The sequence below is a fragment of the Palaemon carinicauda genome, chromosome 37 (assembly GCF_036898095.1).
Source record: "Palaemon carinicauda isolate YSFRI2023 chromosome 37, ASM3689809v2, whole genome shotgun sequence".
Taxonomy (NCBI): Eukaryota; Metazoa; Arthropoda; class Malacostraca; order Decapoda; family Palaemonidae; genus Palaemon; species Palaemon carinicauda.
In genome coordinates this window covers 4317869-4330368 of record NC_090761.1, presented here as the reverse complement: position 1 = coordinate 4330368, position 12500 = coordinate 4317869, and the positions used below count along the sequence as shown (strand labels likewise).

The 12500-nt window shown below is 32.4% G+C and overlaps 1 protein-coding gene across 1 annotated transcript in view; it reads right to left on the bottom strand.

Moving 5' to 3' along the window:
* Positions 1-12500, bottom strand: part of LOC137629429 (doublecortin domain-containing protein 2-like) — a 192144-nt gene that overhangs the window by 2239 nt on the left and 177405 nt on the right. The window contains exons 5-8 of the mRNA XM_068360674.1: positions 9518-9669; positions 7566-7863; positions 2832-3402; positions 1951-2118 (exon numbers count right to left, since the gene is read on the bottom strand). Of these exons, the coding sequence (XP_068216775.1) occupies positions 1951-2118; positions 2832-3402; positions 7566-7863; positions 9518-9669 (1189 nt within the window). The remainder of the gene's footprint in view (positions 1-1950; positions 2119-2831; positions 3403-7565; positions 7864-9517; positions 9670-12500) is intronic.

Sequence of the window (12500 nt, the reverse complement as noted above, 5' to 3'; positions counted from 1 at the left end):
AGGATAAACAACATAGGTGACCAAACATTCCCTTGGAGTACTCCACTGTTCAGGAAACACTGATTTGATAGGACTCCATTAACATTAACTTTGCACTAGCTATGCTCATGAACAGGCTTCATAAAATTTACGTACTTAAGAGGAATTCTATAATAACGCAGGACTCTCCATATATATATATATATATATATATATATATATATATATATATATATATATTTATATTTATATGTATATATATATATATATATATATATATATATATAGAGAGAGAGAGAGAGAGAGAGAGAGAGAGAGAGAGAGAGAGAGAGAGAGAGAGAGAGAGAGAGAGAGAGAAAGCAACATATATGAAAACTCAACCGTTCTGATAAAGAACTATGGAGCTTGAAGTTTGAACTTGATATTTTATTTTATGATGGCAAGAAGTTCACCAGCAAAATCATTTGAATAAATGCAAAGACCCTTTTTAGTAAGTATTATCTTTATAATTGTGGTGGTTTTGATGATATCCAGTTTAGATAAAACTGGCTAAGATGTTTTAAGCAATACGATCACTTACTTTCAAAAATTAGGAGGCCAAAGAAAATCTACTATTAGTTTAAGTCACAGGGTTTGTGTTTGTTGGATAGAAGAGGTTAGAGGCTCTGCCAATCAACATATTGGTAACTGTAGAAAATTAGGCAAACATTTGCATGGAGGCAATTTATTGCCTAACCCCTAACAATAAGTTACATAGGTTTTCAGAGCTTTAAAATCCTAAAGCTGTTTTTCTTCCTTTTGAATCTTCGTTTCAGCTTTTTTAATATGAACCTGAAAGTGTTGGTTAATTAAAGTAAGAAGTCATTTAAGAGCTTTAATAACAGACATGTTATTCACTATCATTTTCTAAAATCCAATTCTTAGCAAATGCATGGTCGGACAAAACTCCCTTAAAACTATTATGTTATGCAGAGGAGCAAGATCTGGTCAGATTACTATGTCATAAAATAGAAATTGAGTTTTACAGACTGGTTGTAGATTGAAATTCAACTATTGTATAAAATCTTATATCGAATTTTTTACAAGTATTCTATGCATCAACGCTTCAAGCTGGAGAGTCAATAAATATTTAAAATAAAATACTTAAACACTAATTTAACATTTACCGATGGTATCATTTTCTCCACTAGAAAATAACTTGTATTAAGATACTTAAAGCAGAGAAAAGTAATAAAATTTCATTTCAGTTCGATACATGAAGTTCAAAAGTCCGCACTTGGCATTTAATTTACTTCAGAAACTTATCATTGGAGACGGGAATCCCTCGTGCAAACTTCTCTGTTGTGATAAAACTTAATCCAACAAAAGTGTAAATTTTCTATCCTTCCAAATAATGAAAACCTTAATAATTAGAATGTGAAAAATCAAATACCCTAGAATACTTCTATATTTCAATCCCATAATTATAAAAATAATCATCAATCCTGTGGTGCTATTGAACTTTGAGAATATTATGAATTAGTTACTTTGAAAAGAATAAAAAAAAATAGATATATTTATCTCACATAATTATTCTAACAAAAATTTTCATTAGTGTATGTAACACGAGCGTAGCATGCTTTCATGCTAAAACATGCATGTGAATGTGTACTTTAGTGAAAACGTGTACGTTCACATGAAAACATATACAAAGTTTATTGACACTTAATGTTTCTCCACGTAATTTTATTGTGGGTTCCTGATTGCCATATAATTAGGTTGTCATATACTCTGTCTTTTCCTACTTACGTGATTGTTAAAAGCTCTATTTATGATTGCAATCAATCACCCATGTCTCTTAAAAACTGTTACACCTGTAATAATTCCGTATCATGTAATAACCGTGCGCATAGGTGTGTTGAAGTATTAATTAACCAACGATCGTACTGTAAAAGTAGGGCTATTCTACAGAAAAGAGAGAATCATTCATACCTGGACTTCTTTGGCATCAAGGAGGTCTATTGGAATTTCTATCTTGGTAACAGAAGAGTCCAAGATTTCTCTGGCACCTCGAACGTAGTCAGATTTGGACTTCGCTCGGTAGATGCCACCGTCGTCTGTATCGTAATCTACCTCTCGGGCCATGGTCACTGGACGGGACTGTTGGATGTCAAAAGGAATTCTATGATTAGTCATACTAAACTGCCACTAGAAAAATTTGTAAACAATCATTATTATTAATATTATTATTATCATTAGTGTTTCTTTTATCATTATTATTACTATTATGAGTTAAAGTATCTTTCTATACTGCTAGTTACACCAATCAGACACATATATATACAGATACATACTTACATATATATATATATATATATATATATATATATATATATATATATATATATATATACATATATATATATATAAATAAAATAACCCACAATGTATGAAAAATAGAAGTTTATTTAGCTTTCGAAGGGACCATCTCCCTTCCTCTTCAGAATACAAAATTCTGAAGAGGAAGGGAGATGGTCCCTTCGAAAGCTAAATAAACTTCTATTTCTCATACATTGTGGGTTATTTTATTTATCATAAATACACGGAAAATTGTGTATTTTAATGCACACACACACACACACACACACATATATATATATATATATATATATATATATATATATATATATATATATATATATATATATATTTATATCTGTATATATATCTGTCTGAATGGTGTAACTAGAACTATTTTGTGTAAGTGGGTGTGTATTAGAGAGAGAGAGAGAGAGAGAGAGAGAGAGAGAGAGAGAGAGAGAGAGAGAGAGAGAGAGAGAGAGAGAGAGAGAGAGTTTTGATTGAGTATTCACCCTAGCTTTAGCTTTGAAAACGCTGTCTGGTCTATCTTCATCGCTAAGAAGAGAAACGTGTCCACTGTCAATATATGACGTCCTGGATGTCGTTCCAGATTCTGAGTTGACTTCCTCCACTATCGAAAGGTTTTCTTCTTCTTCTTCTTCAACTTCCTCAGCTATTGCTTCAGGTAAAGAATAGATAGACCCGGCTCGACGTCGGTAGTCATAGTTATATTGCGGACTTGAAGGTCTCGAGTTCACTGGAGTTTCATGTGGGGACTGATAAGGTGTATTTTGTTCCGATTTCAAGTTGAGGTATTCGACGCTCCCTGGGTCACTGCTTTCGGGGATTTCGCTGGGCATTTCTCTCGTTACAGGCGATGGAACTCTGGAGCGATTGTTACGCCCCTTTGAGAAACGGCTGGATTTTTTGCTTTCTTCCGTGGTTGTACCACCACCAGAAGATTGTCTGGCCTTTGTCCCAGTAGACTGTGAGGTGTTACCTCTGGTCTGGTCATTTGCAGAGTTTCTTCTGCTTGACAGCTTGGATCTACTTTGGAGTTTAGAAGCGACGACTGTGGGAGATCTGAAAATGATGAAGAATTTATATGACTTAACTTATTAATGGTATTACAAAAATTTTCTTCCTCTTTATAGTTGGTACTTACATATAATTTTACGACCATTAAAGAGGATATTTTCTCTATAATGATAATATTGCCAAACACTGTTTAGAAATTAGGTAAATTCATATGTAAAATGAAAAATTAATCCGACAATACGATATTCAATATAATAACAACATTTTATTTGTGAATTATTTTCATAAGGGTTATTTTCTCTTTCAAGATTATTATTTCAGCCTATTGCTTGATTGTGCAATACCTATCTGATATATTTCTCAAAACTTAAATATGATGAATATACGTTTATCAAACCCTCCTGATATATAATCAACGAAGTCTTTTCGTCATAATAATGTCATTGCATGTTAAATTTTTATTGAAGATGTACTTGTAACTTTATTTTGGCATAATTAATCTTGTATTGATAATTTTACGTCATTGACATTGGCCTGCATTACGTCTCAATATTTGGGCTGGCAAATCTCAACCTTTTAATAACAATAGTACGCCATAAAGATTCTTAATAGTTCAATTTCCCAAATATCTTTATTTTCTGGTATATGATCCTTGTATCTATTGCTAAAACATCTGAGACGCAATTGATTTTTTCAGTACATAGAGCAAGATCTTAAGTTTAAAATAATCTAGTTTGGTAATAATGTGTTCCAAGTACCGTGTTTTGCAAATCATATTGATCTTTTTGTGTTTCTGTGGCTCACGTTTATAAATATAGCTGAATGAAAGCTGCATTAACGATAAAGATTCCATAGAAATTTTAAAGAAAGTAGTATAATATTATTAGTAGTTTATCATGTGTTGTATTCTGATGTAGTTTAAAAAGCTGTTTTTAGTTTGGTTATATCATGGCAGATTCATAAAATTCTCTCACAAAGAGGCATAAGAGAAACACACACAAAACAACAATTCCCTCTCAGAACAGATACAAGTATAAGGAACACAGACACACACAGACACCCACCCACACACCCACACACGCGCACAACAGCAGAGGACCAGCAGACGAGAAAGAAAAATTGGGAATGTTCAAGTAGGAAATTCCCAAAGGCCCTTGAGTCTTAAAGGGGGTTTATCTATGGAGGAGCATTCAGAATGCTACTGGATGCTAGTTTCAGAGAGGAATATGTGGTCTATCTGGATTTGAATATCAGGGACCTACATTTGAAAGCTTAAATTCTTCTAGAAAGTATAAACATAGGAAACCCCAATCTTGTATTATTTCGGGTGCTAAATACATAGGATAAACGTGGAGGATCCCCTATGAAAAACTTATCTTGCAAACTTGATACCTAACACTAGGGTAAACTTCAGATTAGTGTTTGGTGATTTAGCGTGTAAATAAATGAAAGAAATATACATGACATCTTACTATAACGATTCTATATCATTTAGAAAATCCAAGAGGAAACTTGTGAAACTGGACGTATTACTTTCTGAAAAGGAAGCATTTAAGATCACAATTGTTTACCGAGATGATTTTGATAAAGAAATGTGCATTGCAAAATGACTGTAGACGAAAATATTGTCAATTGCGTGAGAATAAAAAACTGCCGAAAGCAGGAGGTGGCTGCTTATGTATTTAGGTTTCTTCAAAATTCAAATATATTTAATGGATATAAAATGTAATATGTGTGCAAGATAAGTGTAATTTCTATTAAATATTAGCGACAAAAATCATACCACTAAATGGATAAGCGCAGTGAAATTAGTTTGTTTTTTTTATGATAATATTTTGGAAACAAATGACATGTAATACTGATTTATGGAAGAATTATAGTGATAAAAAACATTCTTTTAAAAACGCATATAGATTTTAAAACAAATTATACCTGTTTATATGCATACATATGAATACGAATATAAATATATACAGTATATATATACATATATATAAATATATACAGTATATATATACATATATATAAATATATACAGTATATATATACATATATATACATACATACATACATACATACATATATATATATATATATATATATATTGTGTGTGTGTGTGTGTGTGTGTATGTATATATATATATGAATATCATATATGTTATGTACTGTATATTATATATATAATTATTATATATGTTATATATTCTTACAAAGCTGGTCTAGTGTGAAGTAAATACAATAGATTATTCATGATTTTATTTATATTTTATTTGTGCACTGAAGAGGTTACCCAGCTCTTAAGACGAGTTCTCCTCGTGTAAATTTAAGTATATTATGTAAATTACGTAAGACCTTCGTCGTTAATTTGGTTGTATTCTTTATTCAAGTTAGCTTATGTAAATTTACGTTATTTTTAAGAATTGAGTTTTTATTTCACGTATTTTGTTACAAAGTTTTACGTGAACTGTTTGAGAGTGTTATTTGATCATACAGAAAGATCATTGCTCAGAACACATCTATAATGCTTAAAGCGCTTCCAGAACACTAAAATTGCAGAAAGATCACTGCCCAGAATGCATCTTTAACGTTTAAAATGCTTCCAGAAAAAAATACAGAAATATCATTGCCTTAAATGCATCTATAACGTTTCAAATGCTTACAGAAGAGTAAAATAACAGAAAGATCATTGATCAGGATGCATCTATAACGTTTAAAATGCTTTAAGAAGACCAAAATTACTGAAAGATCATTGCTCAGAATGGATCTTTAACTTTAACGCTTCCAGAAGACTAAAATTACAGAAAGATAATTACTCAAAAGGCATCCATAATGTTTAAAACACTTCCAGAAAACTAGCATATTTAACGTTTAAAACTCTTCCAGGAGACTGAAATTACAGAAAGATCATTGCTCAGGATGCATCTATAACGTTTCAAACGCTTCCAGAAGACAAAAATTACAGAAAGATCATTGCTCAGAATATATCTATAACGTTAAAAATGCTTCCAGAAGACTAAAACTACAGATAAATCATTGCTCAGAAATTAAGTATAACGTTTAAAACGCTTCCAGGAGACTAAAATTAGAGAAAGATCATATATCAGAATGCATATTTACCGTTTAAAAACGTTTCCCTAACATTAAAATTACCGAAAGATATTTGCTCAGAATGCATCCATAACGTTTAAAATGCTTCTCGAAGACTAAAATTACAGAAAGATCATTGTTCAGAATACATCTATAACATTAAAAACTCTTTCAAAAGACTAAAATTCTCTCAAGAGTTTTGTAAACGGCCCTGTAGGAAGGCTAGGTATTTGTATTGTGATCTGGTTATCTATTTTCATCAAGTGTCAAACCTAAATATTGTATTCAGATTAATTTCAATTGAAACAAGTGATTGTATAATTTTTAAAAGTGTTATTTCTTTTCTTAATCTAGGGTTTATTCAGATATAAGAGTTAAAGTTAAGCTAATATATAATTTCCAAATCGTAACATTTTCATCTTAATCTAAGTTTTGTCCATACTTGATATTTCGAGTGATTCAGTTGATTTATGTAATTTCTTTTAAAGTGTTTTAATTTATTTTTGTAAAGAGTGTATTATTCTGATCACCATTGTCTGGAATCATATTCGCTCGTATCCTGTTAAGAACCACAGTAAGTTTTAAATAATTCGTAAGAATAATTACTCAGTTTGGTTTTGAGTGTACATAAGAGACTTTTGTATATTCAATGTTTTATATATTGTTGTCTAGGTGTTATTTAACTGTCTCAGAACTCGTGTATTAATATTTTAAAATGTAACAGTTTTAATGTAAAAGCAAACAAGTGAGTTTAGAATTCGAGAGGTTGATTAACTTGCCAGTCGTAGTATTATATTATACGTTTGGTTCCCTGTCCCGAGCCATAGTATAATATAATTTTTGGGTGCCCAGACCCGGGAGCCATACTCGTATAAATATATATATATATATATATATATATATATATACATTTATGTCATGTATGTATATATATATATATATATATATATATATATATATATATATATATATACATATATATATATACATTTATGTTATGTATGTATATATATATATATATATATATATATACATATATATATATACATGTGTGTGTGTGCGTGTTTGTGTGTGTGTGTGTGTGTGTGTGTGTACTCTAAAAGTTTGTATGAATTACTTACTTCGATTTACTAAACTTCCTTCCACTTTTATTCGTGTCGCTGCCCTCTGTCGTAACTTCACCTCCTTTAGTAATTATTTTCATATTTGCCTTCGCTCTGCCAGGACCTAGTTTTTTGCTGTCTGAGCTACTAAATCTTCGTGGATCCTCATCCTCTTTCGATTCTGTGCGGGGTCTTCGTGTCAACTTCTTTGTCGGAAGTTTCATTGGAATTTTCTTATCGTCGCTTTGAAGTTTGTCACTTTCCCCTGAATCTTTCCGCGATGGGGGGCCTTTTTTGGTGAATCTCTGTCCAAATCCTGTTTAGTAGAAAAAGATTGAAACGAAGAAACAACCTCTTATCAATAGAGTTCTTTTATTCAATGATGTGGTCTTTGCTGACACTCGTGATTATAGTCTAATTTTGTCTTTTTCCATTTGATGAAAATCCTTTAAACTGTTGGTATCAACTTTAGGTCAGTTACGAAATGGCAAGTGAGGACGTATACTAAGAGAGAGAGAGAGAGAGAGAGAGAGAGAGAGAGAGAGAGAGAGAGAGAGAGAGAGAGAGAGAGAGGATGGACAAAAACCATGAATGTAAAGTGGTCACAGCTGGAATAAAAATTCTAGATTAATGTGTACTATCTAAATTTGTGATGGAGAGGCTAGTTAAACTTTCACTAATTTCGTAAGAGTAAAGACCTTTGATTTAATGGCATAACTTTATAAGATTTGGGAAACTAATTTAAGAAGATTCTCAAGAAAACATACTTTTTTAATAACTTGCTTTTCAATTTCGTGATGTCAACGGATTTTTTGTTTACAAAATATTATGAGCCTTGAGTGATAGTAAATAGTCCTCTCTCTCTCTCTCTCTCTCTCTCTCTCTCTTCTCTCTCTCTCTCTCTCTCTCTCTCTCTCTCTCTCTCTCTCATGTTCGGATATATTCTTGGGTTTTTCAAATGATATGCATAATTGTATTTCTAAGGCTAAGCCTAGCCAATTATATTTGATTAATGAAAGAATTCATAATTCAACTCTGCGTGCACAGAGGAATATGGTTCAGGCACACTACAGTACATTAGTCACTTTGCCTTACTAATTTCTATGCAAATTTCCAATTCAACGTGTTGAAATTATGCGCCAATATAGCAAGGGTGATTAATCATACCTGTCAAACTTCTGTTAGGGATCTGAAGTTTGTATTGACTAAAGAAATAGGAGCGGGAAAGGACCGTCACCCAGTTATCTAAAATTGATCGTTCTGTGAATTTCTTGCAATACGTTTCCGGTTAAACGAGATATTTAACCAATGCAATTTTGGTTGTATCTCGTAAGAGAAAATATTTTAGCCTCTAGATTTAACCTTTTTGTTTTTTAATATAAAGCATTGCATTTCTGCAATGGTGCACACACACACACACACACACACACACACACATATATATATATATATATATATATATATATATATATATATATATTTATATATATATATATATATATATATATATATATATATATATATATATATATATAGAGAGAGAGAGAGGAGAGAGAGAGAGAGAGAGAGAGAGAGAGAGAGAGAGAGAGAGAGATTGTTAAAAAATATATCTAATCGATGCAGTTTTAGCTGCATCACTTAAGAGCAAATATTTCAGCGTCTAGATTTAAGCTCCTTTTTAATAAAATCGAATTAGATTTTTGTAATAAACCACAGAGAGAGAGAGAGAGAGAGAGAGAGAGAGAGAGAGAGAGAGAGAGAGAGAGAGAGAGAGAGAGAGAGAGAGAGAGAGAGAGAGAGAAAAGCATACGAGTCTTATACTGTCGATACGTAAAATTATGAATTCTTGAATGGCCGCAATGTTACAATTACTATAATTTAATGTAAACAATGTCAATGACAACAAAACAGCTGCAAGCACTTGTCACTGTTATCACGGACCTCAATATAAACAAGAACATTAAACGAACCTTTTGAACCTCCTGAAGACTGGATGTCATCCGCAGGCATGTCTCCATAGGTAGCATTTCGAAATGTTTCGTTCGAAGCAGCGACGACGTATGTTCCGTTGTTTACGATGTCAGAGGGGGATTTCACAATTTTCCCGTTCACGTGGTATATTCTGGAAGAAACAAAAGATTAGATACTGATCCAATATAATAATGATAAATAGTAGGTTGGCCATGGTACCCGCCACCCTTTGAGGTACTTCCCCGAGAGAGTTACTGGGTCCTTTGACTGGGCAAATGTTACTACATTGGGTCCCTCCCTAGTTACGGCTTATTTACTCCTTTTGCCTGTACATATGCCGAATGGTCTCTAGCATATACATTCCACGTTCTCCACTGTCCTCATACACCTGCGAAAATTAAGATATCCGAAAAAAAAAAAATTCACTCAAAGGGTTAACTACTGTACTGTAAGTGTTCAGTTTAGTATATGTAGAAGAAAATATTTTGCTATGGTAAGCAGCTCTCTTAGGAGAACTCTCAAAAATCAAACCATTATTCTCTAGTCTTGGGTAGTGCCTTAAGCCTCTTCACCGTGGTCTTCCACTGTCATGTGTTGCAGTTCTCTTGCTTGAGTGTACACTGTTAACTTATTTCTTTTCCTCGCTGGGTTATTTTCCTTGTTGGAGCCCTTGGGATTATAGCATCCTGCTTTTCAAACTAGGGTCGTAGATTAGCTAATAATAATAATAATAATAATAATAATAATAATAATAATAATAATAATGGTTTAAAATGATAACGATGATGACAAAAAGGGGACGATGTTGATGAAGTTAATGTTAGGGATGGTGATAACTAAAAATTTCTTTTTGCTAATGGTAAGAAAAAAGAATTGCTGTTATCTTATGATTATGATGATGATTATCATTATAATTACTTTTTTCATCATTCACTGGTATTCATTTATCAACTATCATTTACATATTTATATTCCGATAAAAATGACTAAGCAGCACACTGGGCTTGGTCAGAACTTCGTTGGGCAACCATCTAGAAAGGACAGACGTCGTCGGTATAGAAGCCCCATTTATATGATTCATTGATCAGTGCATGTAGCTAGCAACCTCACCTCAGAAGTACCTGCTGGGAACTGAAGGGCAAAAATAAGATTTTAAATGCTTAATTTCACTGGTTTATGGCATGTCATTCATGATGTTGAATTATCACTCTTATTCCAGATCTAGATATTAATCTTTGGCACCGTCGTTCAATTAGTTCATTATGCATGTTGCATAAGATTTTTCATAACTCTGACCATCCTTTACATTCAGATCTTCCTGGACAATTCCATCCTGTTCGTAATACTAGGCAGGCAGTTAATTCTAATAGCCAGGCCTTTTTCATCATGAGGCTCAATACTACACAGTATTCTAGAAGTTTTATTCCAGTTGTGACCAAGTTGAGGGATGATCTTCCTAATCGGGTTGTTGAATCAGTAGAACTTCAAAAGCTCAAAGTCGCAGCAAATATTTTTATGTTGAACAGGCTGACATAAGTCTTATTGTAGTTTATATATGACATATCTGTTTTGACGTTGTTACTGCTTGTAGAATGATTAATTGTTAATTTGTTCTCATCATTTATTTATTTCCTTATTTCCTTTCCTCACTGGGCTATTTTTTCCTATTGGAGCCCTTGGGTATATTGCTTTTCAAACTAGGATTGTAGCTTTCTAGTAATAATAATAATAATAATACAATTCCTGATATTATAACTGATTAGACTGATTGGCTGATAGAAAAATCGGTTTTCTGGATTTAAGGATTTAATATAATCATTGCAATTAACCAATCTATTATTTTTACTTCAACAGATAGCTTAATAATTCATCATGAACTCATCATGATTATTATTATTATTATTATTATTATTATTATTACTTGCTAAGCTACAACCCTAGTTGGAAAAGCAGGATGCTATAAGCCCTGAGGCTCCAACAGGGAAAATGGCCCAGTGAGGAAAGGAAAAAAGGAAAAATAAAATATTTTAAGAACAGTAACAACATTGAAATAAATATTTCCTATATAAACTATAAAAGCTTTAACAAACCCAGTAGAAAAGAAATAAGATAGAATAATGTACCCGAGTGTACCCTCAGGCAAGAGAACTCTAACCCCAGACAGTGGAAGACCATGGTACAGAGGCTATGGCAGATATAATAGATATATGATATAATATGATAGATATAATAATTTCTGAGTGAAAGTCGTCATAAGCTAGGATGATGCTTGTCCAAGTTCACTAATTCAAAGATTTATTCAATCCATGACAATACCGAGGGAATGTTCATGCTGCCAGACCCGTTATATTCTTGTATCATTTGCAACTCAAATGACGTTACTTCATGCATAAATGCAGGCTTGTCTTCATGTAAACCCTTCCTAAACATGCTTCTTGAGATATAACGGCTGTGAGACGTTAATAAGCTTCGAGTTTCCGTGTTTCTCTTCATTTTTTTAATAAATACACAAGAGTGTATTTGGTAAGCAGCTCTTCTAGGAGGACACTCCAAAATCAAACCATTGTTCTATAGTCTTGGATAGTGCCATAACCATGGTCTTCTACTGTCTTGGGTTAGAGTTCTTTTGCTTGAGGGTACACTATTCTATCTAATTTCTCTTCCTATTGTTTTGTTAAAGTTTTTATAGTTTATATAAGAAATATTTTTTTAATGTTAATACTCTTAAAATATTTAATTTTTCCTTGTTTCCTTTCCTCGCTGGGTTATTTTCCCTGTTGGGGTCCCTGGGCGTATAACATCCTGCTTTTCCAACTAGGGTTGTAGCTTAGCAAGTAATAATAATAATAATAATAATAATAATAATAAGTGGAAACATACTCGAAGATTATTTATATATAAGTGTACGGGACGTGTCAAATATGACGGCTAAATTTTAGATAGATATGCACATACAGATTCAATCCTTACCCCGCCCCTCCT